Source organism: Oncorhynchus nerka, linkage group LG9a, assembly GCF_034236695.1.
Source record: "Oncorhynchus nerka isolate Pitt River linkage group LG9a, Oner_Uvic_2.0, whole genome shotgun sequence".
NCBI classification, from domain to species: domain Eukaryota; kingdom Metazoa; phylum Chordata; class Actinopteri; order Salmoniformes; family Salmonidae; genus Oncorhynchus; species Oncorhynchus nerka.
In genome coordinates, this window is record NC_088404.1 from 32,501,529 (window position 1) to 32,522,195 (window position 20,667).

The following is a 20,667-nucleotide window of genomic DNA, read 5'->3' on the forward strand; positions in this document are numbered from 1 at the left end:
GACAGCGTCGTGAAGAAGGCGCAGCAGCGCCTCTTCAACCTCAGGAGGCTGAAGAAATTCGGCTTGTCACCAAAAGCACTCACAAACTTCTACAGATGCACAATCGAGAGCATCCTGGCGGGCTGTATCACCGCCTGGTACGGCAACTGCTCCGCCCTCAACCGTAAGGCTCTCCAGAGGGTAGTGAGGTCTGCACAACGCATCACCGGGGCAAACTACCTGCCCTCCAGGACACCTACACCACCCGATGTTACAGGAAGGCCATAAAGATCATCAAGGACATCAACCACCCGAACCACTGCCTGTTCACCCCGCTATCATCCAGAAGGCGAGGTCAGTACAGGTGCATCAAAGCTGGGACCGAGAGACTGAAAAACAGCTTCTATCTCAAGGCCATCAGACTGTTAAACAGCCACCACTAACATTGAGTGGCTGCTGCCAACACACTGTCATTGACACTGACCCAACTCCAGCCACTTTAATAATGGGAATTGATGGGAAATGATGTAAATATATCACTAGCCACTTTAAACAATGCTACCTTATATAATGTTACTTACCCTACATTATTCATCTCATATGCATACGTATATACTGTACTCTAGATCATCGACTGCATCCTTATGTCACTAGCCACTTTAACTATGCCACTTTGTTTACTTTGTTTACATACTCATCTCATATGTATATACTGTACTCGATACCATCTACTGTATGCTGCTCTGTACCATCACTCATTCATATATCCTTATGTACATATTCCTTATCCCCTTACACTGTGTATAAGACAGTAGTTTTGGAATTGTTAGTTAGATTACTTGTTGGTTATCACTGCATTGTTGGAACTAGAAGCACAAGCATTTCGCTACACTCGCATTAACATCTGCTAACCATGTGTATGTGACAAATACAATTTGATTTTGTTTGATTTTATTTTATTTTACAAGTTGCTTTGCTTCAAATGTGTAGGAAGCATCAATCAATTAAATGTATTTATAAAGCCCTTTTTACATCAGCCGTCATCACAAGGTGCTATACAGAAACCCAGCCTAAAACCCCAAACAGCAAGCCATGCAGTAGTATTTTTGTTTTATTCTACATGAGGAGATTTTAGTAGTTTGCAGCAGTTGTTTGTAGCCATCTGCAAGTTAATCTATTTAATGATGAGAGCTATTTTAATTACAGACCTGCTGTTTCACTACATGACATTGGTGTGCGTATGCCTGTCCGTTTGTCTGTGTGCATCCTTGCATGTGTTTGTATGCGTGTGTGTTTGTGTCCTACCTTTTCATAGGGATCAGAGTCATAGTTGAGTCCTATTCCACAGTCGTCTGTGATTTCAGACAGATCCTCATCATCAAACTCCTCGAGACTAATGTCATGGGAAGGTCTGGAAGAACAGGAGGGAGAACGTTAAAAGTACACACAGATAGTAGACATACCACACCCACCATCATCAACTGGCTTAAACTGATTATGTCAGGAGCAGAGATAGCAGAGACACCCACACACTTGTGACACACACACACCAGTTTGGGATTTCACCAGCAGTCCTCATGTACCTGACCCCTCCACCCTTCAAAGGGGAGCATCTTTCTGACTCATGTCCACACAGATTGCTCCAACCCTGCGGAAGCCTGCTCTGAGATATGGCCTGTCACTGTCTGTCTGGGTCTGCCTCATTCACCAGACACACAAGACACAATAACTCACACACCCTCCATCTATTGCTTTGCTCTCTAAGCAGACAGAGGAGTTCAGCACTATTCTCTATTTTTTCAGGTCCCCAGTTTACAGACACTACAGTGCTTAAATGAGCTCATCATCCTGTTTTCTTAGTTTCTATAAAACATCTGTATATCTGTGGTCCATTAGTTCAAACAGACGCTCAGCTCTCTACTCAGCTCTCTACTCCATTAGTAAGAGACTGTGTGAGGCTCAGAGGGAAATGCTGCATTGCAGGTTTTCTAGTGAGGACAGGACAGTCCAGACAGGGCCTAGTACAGATGTATATAGAGCCACTGTGAAGCAGGGTAAGTCAGAAAATACAGGGTGAAGCTAGAAATGTGAAGCTAGATAACTGTCTAAATCAGGGCAGAACTGCAAACCTTATCAAAGCTCAATCAGTAACAAAATCAGTGCTAAATCAACAATCATGACTAGTTCACACACACACACACACACACACACACACACACACGTGTTAGTTTCTTATTTTACAGATCTAAATAACTCACGGACACTAGAGAAGCTTTAACCAAGTTTAATTCTCCCCAAAGGTTCTGTACAGCTGTATTCAGACAGCAAAACATTTCTCTCCATCACAGTTATATACATCCTACGCAAGACACGCCTTCTCTCCAATCCTTACATCTTATTGTTCAACAGAAAGAGGGTAACAGGATACCAAATGCTTATTACTCCCTTAAGGGAATCTGTCCTCACCGCCTGACCTCAAACCTCACCTCCTGACCTCAACTAATCCACAGATTAGGGGGTTGAGTGTGCCCGCCCACCCACCCACACCCACACACACATAACACACACACACCTCCTGACCAGCAGGACAGAATTTGGTATGTCATCAAATATGAAGTCCTTTCTGAAATAAACTATTCAGGCCTTGGTGAGCGCTCTTTACAGGACTGTTGTTTCTGTAACAGTGTGTGTATAAAAGATCTCCAATTATGTTAACATTAAAAAAGACAACTTGGTAAATATCTGCGTAAGTATTTCCCTGCACATTGTGACCTTGGAGAGGTGTTCATATCTCAGTGTATTGTGCTTTATATCTGTATTGCTGATTAACACTGTTGGAAACGGCTAAACTTTGAACATTGAGATATTAACTAAATGATAAGGAGTGGAAGAGAATGGGTTTTATGTCAGAAGTTAAGGGTCCTCTGTGGAAAGCCAGAAGGCTTTGGAATGTGTTTGATGGAGGAGAGGAGAGCGACGTGTTGATATAGGGAAGACAGGTGGATATCTGTGGATTAGGTGAAGGAGGGGTTAAGGTCAGGAGGTGAGGACACATTCCCTTAAGGGAGTAATAAGCGTTTGGTATCCTGTTACCCTCTTTCTGTTGAACAATAAGATGTAAGGATTGGAGAGAAGGCGTGTCTTGCGTAGGATGTATATAACTGTGATGGTGAGAAATGTTTTGCTGTCTGAATACAGCTGTACAGAACCTTTGGGAAGAATTAAACTTGGTTAAAGCTTCTCTAGTGTCCGTGACTTATTTAGATCTGTAAAATAAGAACCTAACAACACTAAGTGCTTACTATGCAGTAGCTAGGGGATTTCCAATGACACAGCCAAAACAATGGACCTCTCCACTCTTTAGGAATGTAGTGAAGTAAAAGTAAATCAAAACTATAAATAGTCAAGTAAAGTACAGATACCTCATAAAACTACTTAAGTAGTACTTTAATGTATTTTTACTTAAGTACTTTACAACACTGCAAATACATTTACTTTAATTTTAAAGAGACCGGTATAAACTCTCTCTCCTCTCTCTTTCATCTCTCTCTTTCTTTATCATTTCTCTCTCTCTACCTCTCATCTTTCACACACCACAATGTTGCTACATCTTTTCAAATGTTTATTTAGTTGATGGCTCCTGAATTATAGTACAATTCTGGTGTGATGTCTGCCTGAAAGTCCCCTATAGAGTGTAATTAAAACATACAGTATGTATACAGTATTTCACCCATGTTGACTAAACATCAGCTCATATTGTATTTCTACATACCATTAGCAATAACACTGTGGACTCTATTTTCGGCTGGTATTAAAGTGGCTCTAGTGTCAAACACACGCTCTTGGGCAATTTCGACATGTAAAAGCCAGCGCTCTGCTATTTTGTAACCCTGGCGCCAGTAACTTACCTGTCTTATATCAGCATGCTTATGCTGAGGTGGGAGGGGTGGAAATATTGTAGGTGTGTCTTTAAAAATGTGTGCCAAAGTGACAATTCCCAGCAGTGCTACTGATGATATTTAATACTAACTGGTCGCTGGTCTTGGCAGTAACGCAGTTGGTTATGGCATTGATTTTGCTAGAGGAGGCGCACAGTAGCCTCATCAGTAGCCTATAACCTTATTCATCAGTAGCCTATAACCTTATTCAAATATAATGAGCAGCAAAACAGTCAGACATTCACGTTTTTTCTTTATTTGGACATTATTTTTCTGATCGCTGTCCTTGGTAGCCTCGGCTATTGACCGGTTTGTTTGCCTTTCAAATGTCAAGGTCACTAACAGTTTATATAAATGGTGATGGTAGGCTAATGTTATTATAGAGTTTAACGTTTGGCATTGTCCAATCGTTCATGGCTCGAATATGCAGTACATTTAAGAAATGTGAATGCAATGTGTGTAGACAAATATTTCCATGTTAAAGTCAATAACAAAAACCACATTGGCTACATGTTTGGTTTAACTAGGCCTATTAAGGGATACTGTATACTATTTAATAAACTGTGTTCAATAGATAGTAAAAACATCCATGCCTCAGGTCAAAGAGCCCTTAGTCCTACATGTGTACACATTGCCTTATGCTCATAGAAACAAGACTTTCGATTCATGATACCCAATCTTATTTCAAAATATTGTTGTTTTAAAAAACAGATTGAATGTTTTATTTAATTTAATTAAAAACCAAACTTATTAGAAAGATTCACCATCCATGAGTTTATGTTGAGAACGGACATGACTCGAATACAATGGAATATCTTCTGCTATTTCTGGAGAAGTTCAAATATTATGGAAAACAAATTCTCTGATAATTTACACATCAAAGAAAAGTGTTGTTGTACATAGTAAAGAAAAGTGTCCCAGCTCAACAAAATCGTCTTTCCTGGTTTACCACGGCAAATCTCCTGTGGCAATTTCCCGACACTTTGTATGAATGTAAACTAATGTTGGTGTAGCCTACTGTTATTGTTTTATTTGTTTCCTATTTATGTTTTCCAAAAGTGTCTGGTGTCATCATTTATTATCAAGATCAGGGGTACAATATCCTAGACTGTCCATATTTGAAATGTGTAACGAAACCAACTCTGTCGTGGGGATTGGGATACTTGTGCAAGAAGGGTGTGGGCTAGAATCAAACCAATGCCAACACAATAGACAAACACAGTACCAGACAAAAGTGTGGACACACCAACTCATTTCTTTATTTTTACTATTTTCTACAACTTAGAATAATAGTGAAGACATAAAAACTATGAAATAACACATACGGGATCATGTAGTAACCAAAAAATTGTTTTACATTTATATTTTACACTATATTTTTTACATTATATTTTACATTCTTCAAAGTGCCACCCTTTGCCTTGATGACAGCTTTGCACACTCTTGGCATTCTCTCAACTAGCATCATGAGGAATGCTTTTCAAACAGTCTTGAAGGAGTTCCCACATATACTGAGCACTTGTTGGCTGCTTTTCCTTCACATTGCGGTCCAACTCATCCCAAACCATCTCAATTGGGTTGAGGTCAGGTGATTGTGGAGGCCAGGTCATCTGATGCAGCACTCCATCACTCTCAAATAGCCCTTACACAGCTAGGAGGTGTAAGGCCCTACGCCGGAGATGAGAAGCAGTTAAACATTTATTCAGGAACATAAAACAAGGCAGGAACAATGTCAGCACACGGGTATACAAGGACATAAGACAATCAATACAGAAGCAGGGAACAGAGCGCGGGAAACAGACAGATATAGGGAAGTTAAGGACAGAGGTGATTGAGTCCAGGTGATTCCAATAATCAATGATGCGTGTGACGGGGGGACGGCAGGTGTGAGTAATGATGATGGCAGAAGTGCACAATGCTGGGGAGCCTGGCTCCCTCGAGTGCCAGGGGGGAAGAGAGGGAGTAGAGGTTTCAGGAGGTGTGTTTTGGGTCATTGTCCTGTAGAAAAACAAATGATAGTCCCACTAAGTGCAAAGCAGATGGGATGGCGTATCTCTGCAGAATACTGTCGAAGCCATGCTGGTTAAGTGTGCCTTGAATTGTAAATAAATCACTGACAGTGTCACCAGCAAAGCACCCCCATACCATCACACCTCCTCCTCCATGCTTCACGGTGGGAACCACACATGCAGAGATCAACCATTCATCTGCTCTGCGTCTCACACAGACACAACATTTTTGGTTCCAACCACCATCAGACCAAAGGACACATTTCCACCGGTCTAATGTCCATTGCTTGTGTTTCTTGCCCCAAGCAAGTCTATTCCTCTTATTGGTGTCCTTTAGTAGTGGCTTCTTTGCACCAATTCGACCATGAATGCCTGATTCATGCAGTCTCCTCTGAGCAGTTGATGTTGAGCTGTGTCTGTTACTTGAACGCAGTGAAGCATTTTTTTGGCCGCAAACTGGAGGTGCAGTGAACTCTAATGACCTTATTCTCTGCAGCAGAGGTAACTCTGGGTCTTCCTTTCCTGTGGCAGTCCTCATGAGAACCAGTTTCATCATAGCACTTTTTTGCGACTACACTTGAAGAAAATGTGAAAGTTCTTAACGTTTTGGGGATTGACTGACCTTCACGTCTTAAAGTAAAGTAATGATTGACTGTCGTTTCTTTTGCTCACTTGAGCAGTTTGAGGCTGCTCCAAAACACCACCAGCAGAGGAAAAGTATTCAAAGTGGACTTTTAGTCCTACTCAGGACACCATCCAGGAATAAAGAAGAAAGGCTGGGGAGTACGTTTCATGATTAACTACTCATGCCGACCATATTCCCTCTTAAGAGAATTATCTTATGTTATAGTCACAGCTGTGTATATTCCCCCTCAAGCCGATACCACGACGGCCCTCAAAGAAATACACTGGACCATATGCAAACTGGAAACCACATATCCTGAAGCCGCATTTATTGTAGCTGGGGATTTTAACAAAGTAAAAATTGACCGACGTCTTGCATCCGGACCAGCCAAACACCTTCTTTGCCCATTATCGAGGATAACACAGTGCCACTGATGCGGCCTACTACCAAGGACTGTGCGCTCTCCTTCCCAGTGACCAACGTTAGTAAGACACTTAAGCGTTTTAACCCTCGCAAGGCTGCCGGCCCAGACGGCATCCCTAGCAGTGTCCTCAGAGCATGCGCAGACCAGTTGGCTGGAGTTTATATGGACATATTTAATCTCTCCCTATCCCAGTCCGCTGTCCACACTTGTTTCAAGATGTCCACCACTGTTCCTGTACCTAAGAAAGAAAAGGTAACTGAATGAAATGACTATAGCCTTTTAGCACTCACTTCTGTCATCATGAAATGCTTTGAGAAACTAGTTAAGGAGTATTTCACATCTACCTTACCTGACACCATAGACCCACTTAAATTTGCTTACCGCCCCAATAGATCCACAGATGATGCAATCGCCATCACACTGCACACTGCCCTATCCCATCCATACAAGAGGAATACCCATGTAAGAATGCTGTTCTTTAACTATAGTTCAGCCTTCAACACCATAATACCCTCCAAGCTCATCCTTAAGCTCAGGGCCCTGGGTTTGAACCCCGTCCTGTGCAACTAGGTCCTGGACTTCCTGATGGGCTGCCCCCAGGTGGTAAAGGTAGGAAACAACACCTCCACTTCGCTGATGATCCTCAACACAGGGACCCCACAAAGGTGCGTGCTCAGCCGCCTCTTGTAATCCCTGTTCACCAATGACTGCGTGGCCACGCTTGCCTCCAACTCAATCATCAAGTTTGCATGACACAAAAGTAGTAGGCTTGATTACCAACAATGACGAGACAGCCTACAGGGAGGTGGTGAGGGCCCTGGGAGAATGGTGCCAGGAAAATAACCTCTTACTCAACATCAACAAAACAAAAGAGCTGATTGTGGACTTCAGGAAACAGCAGAGGGAGCACGCCCCTATCCACATCGACGGGACAGAGGTGGAGAAGGTGGGAAGCTTCAAGTTCCTCGGCGTACACATCAATGATGTTCTGAAATCGTCCACCCACACAGGTAGTGGTGAAGAAGGTGCAACAGCTAAATAAATTTGGCTTGGCCCCAAAAACCCTCACAAAACTTTATAGATGCACAAACGCCCAGACCCTCAGGGCTCTCCAGAGGGTGGTGCGGTCTGCCCAACGCATCACCGGGGGCACAATACCTGCCCTCCAGGACACCAACAGCAGCCAAATTCACAGGAAGGCCAAAAAGATCATCAATTACAACAACCACCCAAGCCACGGCATGTTCACCCCTCTATCATCCAGAAGGTGAGGTCAAGACAGGTGCATCAAAGCTGGGACCGAGAGACTGAAAACCAGCTTTTATCTCAAGGCCATCAGACTGTTAAATAGCCATCACTAGCCGGCTTCCATCCGGTTACGTAGCACTGCACCTTAGAGGCTTCTGCCCTGTATACACAGACTTGGAATCACTGGCCACTTTAATAATTGAACACTAGTCACTTTAATCATGTTTAAACAATATTTACATACAGCTTTACTTATCTCATATGTATATACTGTATTCTATTATTTTGTATTTTAGTCAATGGCACTCTGAAATTGATCAATCTAATATTTATATATTTCTTAATTCCATTATTTTACTTTTAGATTAGTGTGTATTGTTGTGACCTGTTAGATACGTCTGCACTGTTGGAGCTAGGAACACAAGCCTTAAGCTACACCCACAATGTTACACCCTGACCTTAGAGATCCTCATTATTCTCTATGTTTGGTTAGGTCAGGGTGTGACTCGAGTGGGAAAGTCTATGTTTTCTATTTCTTTGTTTTTGGCCGTGTGTGTGTGTGTGGTTCCCAATCAGAGGCAGATGTATATCATTGTCTCTGATTGAGGATCATATTTAAGTTGTCATTTTCCTTTTGGGTTTTGTGGGATCTTGTTTTCTTTCTAGTGTCTGTGCCTGACAGAACTGTTCGTTTTCGCTTTGTTATTTTGTTTAAGTGTTTTTTTTAATAAAAGGAATTATGAACTCTTAGCACGCTGCGCTTAGGTCCACTCTTCCTAACACCAACGAGAGCAGTAACACACAATAACATCTGGTAAATATGTGTATGTCACCAATAACATCTGATTTGATTTGATTTGATTTTGACTCTTGCCATAATATGGACTTTTTATTTTACCAAATAGGGCTATCGTCTGTATACCAACCCTACCTTGTCACAACACAACTGACTGGCTTAAACGCATTAACAAGAAGGAAAGAAATTCCACAAATGAACTTTTAACAAGGCACACCTGTTAATTGAAATGCATTCCAGGTGACTACCTCATGAAGCTGGTTGAGAGAATGCCAAGAGTGTCCAAAGCTGTCATCAAGGTAAAGGGTGGCTACTTTGAAGAATCTCAAATATAAAATATATTTTGATGAACACTTTTTTTGTTACTACATGATTCCATATGTGTTATTAAACATTAAATGTCTTCACTATTATTCTGCAATGTAAAAAATAGTAAAAATAAAGAAAAACCTTGGAATGAGTAGGTGTGGCCAAACTTGACTGGTACTGTATGATACTGGCCCTAACCGCTAGAACACCCCAGGTGATAATTAAACAAAACGTTGACATTTTATTCGTAACCTTAAGATACACTAGACAAGTGTATGTTGTAGCATAGTGGAGACCAATATCTATCTTGGGTTATTAAGCTATATAGAACTATGGTTGTGGATGTATATATATGTATATATATACTGCTCAAAAAAATAAAGGGAACACTTAAACAACACAATGTAACTCCAAGTCAATCACACTTCTGTGAAATCAAACTGTCCACTTAGGAAGCAACACCGATTGACAATAAATTTCACATGCTGTTGTGCAAATGGAATAGACAACAGGTGGAAACTATAGGCAATTAGCAAGACACCTCCAATAAAGGAGTGGTTCTGCAGGTGGTGACCACAGACCACTTCTCAGTTCCTATGCTTATATATATATACGGCTGTATATTTTTGTACATTTGAATGTTGCAGTAACAGGACCTAGGCCTAGCGTTTGAGGGAGCGAGAGAGAACATCCTTTTGATTGCAAGCCTTGACCCCAATGACTAAACTAACCTCTATTGAGAGAAAGAGAACTGCTCATTTCCAGGGACTCATGAGGCTCATTTGAATATCTTCAAGCAGAGCAAAAATTCTCAGTGAAAAAAATATTTTTGACACCGCTGAACCCATAACGCAACCGTAAGCGAAAAGATTTACCATTGCCTTCGGTTTGTTAAAATAGAGCCCTGTATCTTATCTAATCTGGTTATCTCCCTTAAGATTCAGTAAACTAATAGTAATGTTTGGTTAGCGCTGCTATCGGTACAGGGGAGTAGAGGCTTGCCTGCACACTGAATAGAGAATGTGCAGTCAGGGGAAAAAGAAGCTGATAGTCACCTCCTTAAGTCTGATAAGGGATGTGAACACACTCAAGCGTACCCATATCACACCCGCTTGCATTCATGTGTGCGCATATGTGTGTTTGGTACAGTATATAAGATCAGTCCTGACCCAAGCTAAGGTGTATCCACCACTGGTTGTGATTTCAGGAGTGACCATGAAGTGTCTGGTTATTGTGCTGGTATGTGCTGTGATCGCTGAGGGAATCCACAGGTTAGTACTCACTTTATTTATTTTTCACTCCATCCAGTTGCTCTTTTTCCCTAAATTCTCCCTAAAACACTATTTTCTTTTCTCATGTCTCATAGTCAATGATAACTCCTTGTCGCTCTATCTACCTATTTGCATTTGCAGAATTCAACTTCATATCTGAGTGTATCTGTGCTCTTGTTACCCTAGGATCCCTCTGGTGAAGCATAAGTCAATCCGTGAGAGAATGATGGAGAAAGGAGAACGCCTGCCCTACCAAGACCCCGCTCTCAAATACTTTCCTAGCGAGTTCGCTGGCTCCGCCACCATGTACATCAACAACTACGCCGACGTACGAACATGCTATAATACACAAGCTTATGGTCTATCTAGAATGTTACTCAATGTTCTGTCTATATCTGTCTATGTCCACAGTAGTCTATTTTCATATTCCAGAATGAAATTCTATGATGTAGGCGAACATATAAAATGTGAATTCTAGGTCTAACTAGATAACAACCATGTCAAGATAACATCTAACTCCATGAAGTAGAGTCTAAACCACGCCAACCACTCTAGATCTGATGCGTTGTTGTATGAATGGATTAGCAGCCCCTCTCTTTTGTCAACTATACTTTCCCTGTTGTGTTTTCTAGACCACCTACTATGGAGCCATCACCATCGGTACTCCCCCCCAGTCCTTCCAGGTGTTGTTTGACACTGGCTCTGCCAACCTGTGGGTTGACTCTGTACTCTGCAACACTCAGGCCTGCAGTGAGTACAGCTGGATAGCTTCATGACAATGAAAGCAACTGCTAGCTAATATTACAACAACATGTATAAACTAACTACTACTTTCTCAACAATAAGTATTACTAACTATACTACTACTACTGTACTACTATCAGAGATATTTTAATCTATTGTCACTTCTACATACTTCCCAGATAAATACATTGTAGACTGTATATTTCCTCTTTAAGTTGTTTGTGTCCCTTCCTCCTGCAGACACCCACACAAAGTTCAACCCCCAGCAGTCGTCCACCTACTCAGCTAATGGGGAAACTTTCTACCTGCCCTACGGAACTGGCAGTCTCAGTGGAGTTTTCGGATATGACACCGTCAACGTGAGTCCCACCATAACAACCTTAGAAATACTTAACTACTTCTACCACAGTTATTCTTCACTACATGCAATAAAAAGCCACAACAGATACAGCCATGTACATGTACTTCCATTCTAATAAAACCAAAGTGTTTCCATGATGCTGAGTGTGTGTTTGTCACCTCTTTAGGTCGGTGGTATTTTCATCAACCACCAGGAGATTGGTCTGAGTACTGACGAGCCAGGTCAGACCTTTGTTGTGGCCCAGTTTGATGGTATCCTTGGCCTGTCCTACCCTTCCATCTCAGCCGGACAAGAGACTCCCTTCATGGACAACATCATGTCACTGAACCTTCTACAGGCTAACATATTTGCATTCTACCTGACCAGGTCAGTACTCCTACCATCACTTATACCACAAATATACCACTAATTACCACTACTTACCACACACATACCACTACTTACCACAAATATACCACTACCCCTACTTACCACACACATACCACTACTTACCACAAATATACCACTACCCCTACTTACCACACTTATACCACTATCCCTACTTACCACACTACTCCAAATTACCACACATATACCACTACCACTACTTACCACACATATACCACTACCACGACTTACCACACATATACCACTACCCCTACTTCCCACAAATATACAACTACCCCTACTTACCACAAATATACAACTACCCCTACTTACCACAAATATACAACTACCCCTACTTACCACAAATATACAACTACCACTACTTACCACACATATACAACTACTTCTACTTACCACACATAGACCAGTTCCACTACTACCACACATACCACTACAGATGTCAGCTCTTAATTGGACTGGGCAGCTGGAAGCGTGTTTGTACACAAAGCAGTACCGTACCTACATTCTACCTTATGTAGGCTACGTGAAGGCTACGGCGTGTCTCGTGTTCATTCTTACGTGGATTAGAATAAACGGCCATATTCTTAGGGGGTAGATGTATTGTCGTTAGGGAAAATATGTTGTTTTACATGAACTGTTTTATTATACATGTTGAAGGAAAGCAATAGGCAGAATTAATCATTGTTTTCCTCAAATCCTGTGTGATCCAGCGGTTACAGCCACTGACCCCGGCACATATATGTCAGAGTCGGCATGGGTTCATATTCGGCCCACTGCCCTTTGACTCATGGATCAATGTCTATTTTTGACACATTCGTTTTTGCGTGGTTACATGATTAAAACAGAAACAACTCAAGGGTTAACAGTTCAGGAATTAATTCAGTTAAGTTTAGGGCTATGGTTTGGGGAAGGCTTAAAACAAAATAAAACAAAATGAAGCGCCTATGTATCATCAGTACGCTCGCTAGAGCAATGTGATCTGCCATAAGCAGCTCACTCCGAACCTCATGAGTTTGCATCCAGTGCTGAGTGATCTAGTGACCAGCCTGAGACGACATTAGACCAACAAGTTAATTACATTTTTTTTTTATGTTTTCAAGAAGTAAAACAAATAGTCAGATTTTTTACACAAAGAAGAGTATCTCAGCTCAACTAAATTGTCTTTGGATAGGCTCAAATGTATAAACATATTGACACCAAGGACTAGAACTATATTCCCAAATAATACATTGCCGAACTATAAAACACGGACAAGCATCCACACTGGAGGAAAGTTAATTGTTCCACAGCAGACCTACATGATGATGGAGATGCAGATGATGGCCCAACTCAGCTCATCAACTCAGCCAGGGAAATGTAATAATGGAGGCTAACTAACGGGTAGCCTTCAAAATGTAGCCTAGTGGAATAATCAAATACAAGGGACCTATTGCAGCCATCGATGGCACTTAGATTATCATCAGCTGATGTCCCGTTAAATTATCGGTACGCTCTAAATTCACCCGCACAACTGATCTCAATAGCGACCATTAATGTTCACTTCATTGCAGCTCCCTAAAAGACGATATCAGTGTTACCTTAGTCCTGCTTGCAACCAAAGTGTTTCAAGATTTGTTCACCCTCTGGTTGGTATTGTCATCAGAACAACAGAGTACTTTTTGAACAGACTACGGGTGAATTATCCATTTGACAATTATTTCATACAAAATAAATAAAGTATCTACTGTGGGAATTTACCTGACCCTAATGTTGGTGTAGCCCTTAGTTACAATTTGATTGGTTTCCTATTTATGTTATCCAAAAGTGTCTGATATGGTAATTTATTATTAAGATCAGGGGTAAAATATCCTTAGACTGTCCATTTTTAAAATGTGTAAATAAATCTAGTATATCGGAGGATTGAGTTATTTGTGCCAGAAAGTTGTGGGCCGGAATTGAACCAACGCCAACATGGTAGGCTTATATGTGTGAGCTGACGTCAGCAACCGTAACCCACACCACCCTACCAGACTCCACGATTGAACTACATTTTGAACATAGGATACAATTGAAGCTTGTATGTCATAGCCTAGATGAGACCAACATCTATCTTGTGTTGTTATGCTATATAAAATGACAGTTGTTGATGTGTATGGCTGCATTTCAAATGCCGTAATATGACCTAGGCATGGCGTTTCGGTGAAAAATTGAGACATCTCAGCCTATGCCCCCCTCCAGTCCCTCGACTTCTTGGCTCTGACGGAAACATGGATCACCACAGACAACACCGCTACTCCTACTGCTCTCTCTTCGTCCGCCCACGTGCTCTCGCACACCCCGAGAGCTTCTGGTCAGCGGGGTGGTGGCACCGGGATCCTCATCTCTCCCAAGTGGTCATTCTCTCTTTCTCCCCTTACCCATCTGTCTATCGCCTCCTTTGAATTCCATGCTGTCACAGTTACCAGCCCTTTCAAGCTTAACATCCTTATCATTTATCGCCCTCCAGGTTCCCTCGGAGAGTTCATCAATGAGCTTGATGCCTTGATAAGCTCCTTTCCTGAGGACGGCTCACCTCTCACAGTTCTGGGCGACTTTAACCTCCCCACGTCTACCTTTGACTCATTCCTCTCTGCCTCCTTCTTTCCACTCCTCTCCTCTTTGACCTCACCCTCTCACCTTCCCCCTACTCACAAGGCAGGCAATACGCTCTACCTCATCTTTACTAGATGCTGTTCCTCCACTAACCTCATTGCAACTCCTCCAAGTCTCCGACCACTACCTTGTATCCTTTTCCCTCTCGCTCTCATCCAACACTTCCCACACTGCCCCTACTCGGATGGTATCGCGCCGTCCCAACCTTCGCTCTCTCTCCCCCGCTACTCTCTCCTCTTCCATCCTATCATCTCTTCCCTCTGCTCAAACCTTCTCCAACCTATCTCCTGATTCTGCCTCCTCAACCCTCCTCTCCTCCCTTTCTGCATCCTTTGACTCTCTATGTCCCCTATCCTCCAGGCCGGCTCGGTCCTCCCCTCCCGCTCCGTGGCTCGACGACTCATTGCGAGCTCACAGAACAGGGCTCCGGGCAGCCGAGCGGAAATGGAGGAAAACTCGCCTCCCTGCGGACCTGGCATCCTTTCACTCCCTCCTCTCTACATTTTCCTCCTCTGTCTCTGCTGCTAAAGCCACTTTCTACCACGCTAAATTCCAAGCATCTCCCTCTAACCCTAGGAAGCTCTTTGCCACCTTCTCCTCCCTCTTGAATCCTCCTCCCCTCCCCCCCTCCTCCCTCTCTGCAGATGACTTCGTCAACCATTTTGAAAAGAAGGTCGACGACATCCGATCCTCGTTTGCTAAGTCAAACGACACCGCTGGTTCTGCTCACACTGCCCTACCCTGTGCGCTGACCTCTTTCTCCCCTCTCTCTCCAGATGACATCTCGCGTCTTGTGACGGCCGGCCGCCCAAAAACCTGCCCGCTTGACCCTATCCCCTCCTCTCTTCTCCAGACCATCTCCGGTGACCTTCTCCCATACCTCACCTCGCTCATCAACTCATCCCTGACCGCTGGCTACGTCCCTCCCGTCTTCAAGAGAGCGAGAGTTGCACCCCTTCTGAAAAAACCTACACTCGATCCCTCCGATGTCAACAACTACAGACCAGTGTCCCTTCTTTCTTTTCTCTCAAACTCTTGAACGTGCCGTCCTTGGCCAGCTCTCCCGCTATCTCTCTCAGAATGACCTTCTTGATCCAAATCAGTCAGGTTTCAAGACTAGTCATTCAACTGAGACTGCTCTTCTCTGTATCACGGAGGCGCTCCGCACTGCTAAAGCTAACTCTCTCTCCTCTGCTCTCATCCTTCTAGACCTATCGGCTGCCTTCGATACTGTGAACCATCAGATCCTCCTCTCCACCCTCTCAGAGTTGGGCATCTCCGGCGCGGCCCACGCTTGGATTGCGTCCTACCTGACAGGTCGCTCCTACCAGGTGGCGTGGCGAGAATCCGTCTCCTCACCACGTGCTCTCACCACTGGTGTCCCCCAGGGCTCTGTTCTAGGCCCTCTCCTATTCTCGCTATACACCAAGTCACTTGGCTCTGTCATAACCTCACATGGTCTCTCCTATCATTGCTATGCAGACGACACACAATTAATCTTCTCCTTTCCCCCTTCTGACGACCAGGTGGCGAATCGCATCTCTGCATGTCTGGCAGACATATCAGTGTGGATGACGGATCATCACCTCAAGCTGAACCTCGGCAAGACGGAGCTGCTCTTCCTCCCGGGAAGGACTGCCCGTTCCATGATCTCGCCATCACGGTTGACAACTCCATTGTGTCCTCGTCCCAGAGCGCTAAGAACCTTGGCGTGATCCTGGACAACACCCTGTCGTTCTCAAATAACATCAAGGCGGTGGCCCGTTCCTGTAGGTTCATGCTCTACAACATCCGCAGAGTACGACCCTGCCTCACACAGGAAGCGGCGCAGGTCCTAATCCAGGCACTTGTCATCTCCCGTCTGGATTACTGCAACTCGCTGTTGGCTGGGCTCCCTGCCTGTGCCATTAAACCCCTACAACTCATCCAGAACGCCGCAGCCCGTCTGGTGTTCAACCTTCCCAAGTTCTCTCACGTCACCCCGCTCCTCCGCTCTCTCCACTGGCTTCCAGTTGAAGCTCGCATCCGCTACAAGACCATGGTGCTTGCCTACGGAGCTGTGAGGGGAACGGCACCTCAGTACCTCCAGGCTCTGATCAGGCCCTACACCCAAACAAGGGCACTGCGTTCATCCACCTCTGGCCTGCTCGCCTCCCTACCACTGAGGAAGTACAGTTCCCGCTCAGCCCAGTCAAAACTGTTCGCTGCTCTGGCCCCCCAATGGTGGAACAAACTCCCTCACGACGCCAGGACAGCGGAGTCAATCACCACCTTCCGGAGACACCTGAAACCCCACCTCTTTAAGGAATACCTAGGATAGGATAAAGTAATCCTTCTCACCCCCCCTTAAAAGACCTAGATGCACTATTGTAAAGTGGCTGTTCCACTGGATGTCATAAGGTGAAAGCACCAATTTGTAAGTCGCTCTGGATAAGAGCGTCTGCTAAATGACTTAAATGTAAATGTAAATGTTTATTTTGAAACCAAGTACTGATCCCAATGACTCAAATGCCCCAGCATGGAGATAAAGACAACTGCTCTTTTTACAGGGACCCACACGGCTCATTTGTATTTCCTGATGCAGCAGGAAAATGAGCAGTGACAAAAAAGTGATCAAGTTAAGATCTGACATCCCTACCACCACTTACCACACGTATAATGTACTGCTACCGGACCTCAATATAAAATACACACATATCACAGAACCGTCTGCAGGGCAATGTGTTCGCTTTCTAGATGAACAGGTGATATATTTGAATAATGTACTTATTTATTTATGTACATAATCAACGTTATATTCATTATTCCTGCTCCAGAAACTAAATCACTGATATAAGACATAAGATTTTTGAGAAGAAAAGTATCTTCTGTGAAGAGTGAACCATCTTCTTGCCAACTGCCTTCTATCTTTGTAAAATTGTTTGATGGCTTTAAAAAAAAAATCTGTGCAGGGACGGCCAGCAGGGCAGTGAGCTGTCGTTCGGAGAAGTGGACAACACCAAGTATCAGGGTCAGATCCACTGGACCCCCGTCACCTCCCAGACATACTGGCAGATCGGCATCCAAGGGTCAGGATCAACCACACCAACCAAACATACTTAACCATACACTGACATCAGAACCACCAAGAGACTGGAAAAGCTGGGGTGAAAAACTCCTTTAGGATTTTTTTTTTAAATGTCTAAGGCCGCTGTCAATGTCTGTCTGCCTGCCTGCCTGCCTGTCTGTCTAACACTAACCCTTGTACATCTCCAGGTTCCAAATCAACGGTCAGGAGACAGGGTGGTGTGGGCAGGGCTGCCAGGCCATCGTGGATACAGGCACCTCCATGCTGACTGCACCCAAACAGATCATGGGAACGCTGATGCAGTCCATTGGAGCCCAGCAGGACCAGTACGGACAGGTAGCAGGAAGCCATTATAAACCATTACAGACCAGTACTAACTGACACCATAAAACAGTGTGATCCAGAAAGTAGAAGTTGGGAAAACCAGTGCAGACCAGAGTAAACCAGTACAGGGATGTTTTGTGTCACTCATGTCTGTGAATTGTTTGTTGATGCAGTACACAGTGAACTGTAACCAGATCAACAGCCTGCCTACTCTCACCTTCACCATCAATGGAGTCAACTTCCCCCTGCCGCCATCTGCATACATTCAGCAGGTAAGTTAGTGTGTCGTGTGTGTTTGTGTGTGTGTGTGTGTGACCCTCTATGACTGATGTTAGGATAATGAAGGCCATAAGCCTTGTGTCAGTAGTGCATGTGCATGCATGTTTATCTGTGTGTGTGTGTATTGCACTCAACATGCGTGTTCTCCTCTCTATCCAGAACAACCAGGGTGGGTACCAGTTCTGCTTCGTGGGGATCATTCCCACCTACCTGCCGTCCCAGAACGGACAGCCCCTGTGGATTTTGGGAGATGTATTCCTCAGGGAGTACTACTCCGTCTACGACCGCACAGGCAACCAAGTGGGCTTTGCCACCGCAGCCTAAACCTGACCAACATGACCATGACCGCAAACCAACACAGACACCGACCGTTCTTAGAAGTCTACCACCCCAAAACTCACACAGAATCTATTCCACCTCTGACCATTCTAGAACATCAATCACCAATGGCAACTATTCTGAATCACTCATAACAACCACTCTGGTTATTTTAGAACACATATTACCCATGGCAACCACTCTGCTCATTATAATACACATATTACCCATGGCACCCACTGTGGGTCAGTTTGGCTTTGGTCCAGTGTGGTTAAAGCAAGCATCGACATCATTGGGTTAAAGCTGTGGTCTTTGTTAGATGACATCTGCTAATATATTCAGTTGAGCTGTAAGGTTGTTTCCTTTCTACTCTGGGCATTGCAACGACAACCTCCTAGTTCCCAGACAACATCGGATGTGAACACAGGTACAGCCATGTTGCTGATTTCATCATGATGCTGAGTGAAAAAGTAAATGACTTACAGAAACACAGTGAAATATGAAAATATGATTTTTGACACTTATGAATATCATCTCAAGACTGGATGTATTTGGTGTTTGTTTAGCTTCCATTTAGACTGAATAAACTATTGAAGTGCACAATAATCGTATTTGTTTTGAATCACTGTATTTGACACATCAAGCTCATGATGACTGTAAGACTGAAATCACACCTCACATTCACCACTGACTGCAACAAAAAACAAGAGCAGCTTTACCCAATTGGAGCCTGTGAAAATTTCCAACCATCTACACATCATACATGTAGAAATAACTAAATATCACAGTCAATTATGCCATCTGCTAAATGGCATTAAGACCGAAGTATCCTCAGGAGAGCAGCAGCACTGTGAAATGGACTTTAATGAAAGCTTCAACATTTCACTTCTGCTTACGAGCTCTTATCTCTGTAACATGGTCAGCGGCCGGTGTCTGTGTGGATGCGTATGCATACAAGTGTGTTTTTTTGTCTCTACACACACACCATCAACTGGCTTAAACTGTTTATGTCAGGAGCAGAGATAGCAGACACATACACCCACATTTGTGACACACACACACCAGTTTGTGATTTCACCCCCAGTCCTCATGTACCTGACCCCTCCACCCTTCAAAGAGGATCATCTCTGACTCATGTCCACACAGATTGCTCCGACACTGGGGAAGCCTGCCACTGTCTGTCTGGGTCTGTGCCTCATTCACCAGACACAGGAACTCACACACCCTCCATCTATTGCTTTGCTCTCTAAGCAGACAGAGGAGTTCAGCACTATTCTCGATTATTCCAGGTCCCCAGTTTACAGACAACAGTGCTTAAATGTGTTCATCATCCTTTTTCTTAGTTTCTATAAAACATCTGTATATCTGTGGTCCATTAGTTCAAATAGAGGCTCAGCTCTCTACTCCATTAGTAAGAGACTGTGTGAGGATCAGAGGAAAATTGTAAGGGGTGCGTAACTGGTGGCAGGGTAGTCAAACGCAGGAGAGCAGAACTTGGTGAATAGCCAAAGCAGTTTAATATATAAAACTAACGGCATACAAAACAAACACATGGGTACATGGGTATAAAACCCGTAGCGCACCAGTAACAAATAGCACAAGTACTTACAAAATAATCATCCAATAAAATAAAATGTATTTATATAGCCCTTCGTACATCAGCCGATATCTCAAAGTGCTGTACAGAAACCCAGCCTAAAACCCCAAACAGCAAGCAATGCAGGTGTAGAAGCACGGTGGCTAGGAAAAACTCACTAGAAAGGCCAAAACCTAGGAAGAAACCTAGAGAGGAACCAGGCTTTTTTTTAACCTTTATTTAACTAGGCAAGTCAGTTAAGAACAAATTCTTATTTTCAATGACGGCCTAGGAACAGTGGGTTAACTGCCTGTTCAGGGGCAGAATGACAGATTTGTACCTTGTCAGCTCGGGGGTTTGAACTTGCAACCTTCCGGTTAC

At 43.6% G+C, this 20,667-nt stretch overlaps 2 protein-coding genes across 3 annotated transcripts in view; one reads left to right on the forward strand and one right to left on the reverse strand.

Moving 5' to 3' along the window:
- Positions 1 to 20,667, reverse strand: part of mapk8ip2 (mitogen-activated protein kinase 8 interacting protein 2) — a 144,124-nt gene that overhangs the window by 66,192 nt on the left and 57,265 nt on the right. For both annotated transcript variants that reach the window (XM_029667909.2, XM_029667908.2), the window contains exon 2: positions 1,285 to 1,390. In XM_029667909.2, the coding sequence (XP_029523769.2) occupies positions 1,285 to 1,390 (106 nt within the window). The remainder of the gene's footprint in view (positions 1 to 1,284; positions 1,391 to 20,667) is intronic.
- Positions 10,491 to 19,316, forward strand: LOC115134187 (gastricsin-like). Its single transcript, XM_029667910.2, has 9 exons — positions 10,491 to 10,599; positions 10,786 to 10,927; positions 11,232 to 11,349; positions 11,584 to 11,702; positions 11,871 to 12,070; positions 17,674 to 17,790; positions 17,978 to 18,125; positions 18,287 to 18,385; positions 18,552 to 19,316. The coding sequence occupies exons 1-9, from the start codon at positions 10,544 to 10,546 to the stop codon at positions 18,714 to 18,716; spliced, it is 1,164 nt and encodes a 387-aa protein (XP_029523770.1). The 5' UTR covers positions 10,491 to 10,543; the 3' UTR covers positions 18,717 to 19,316.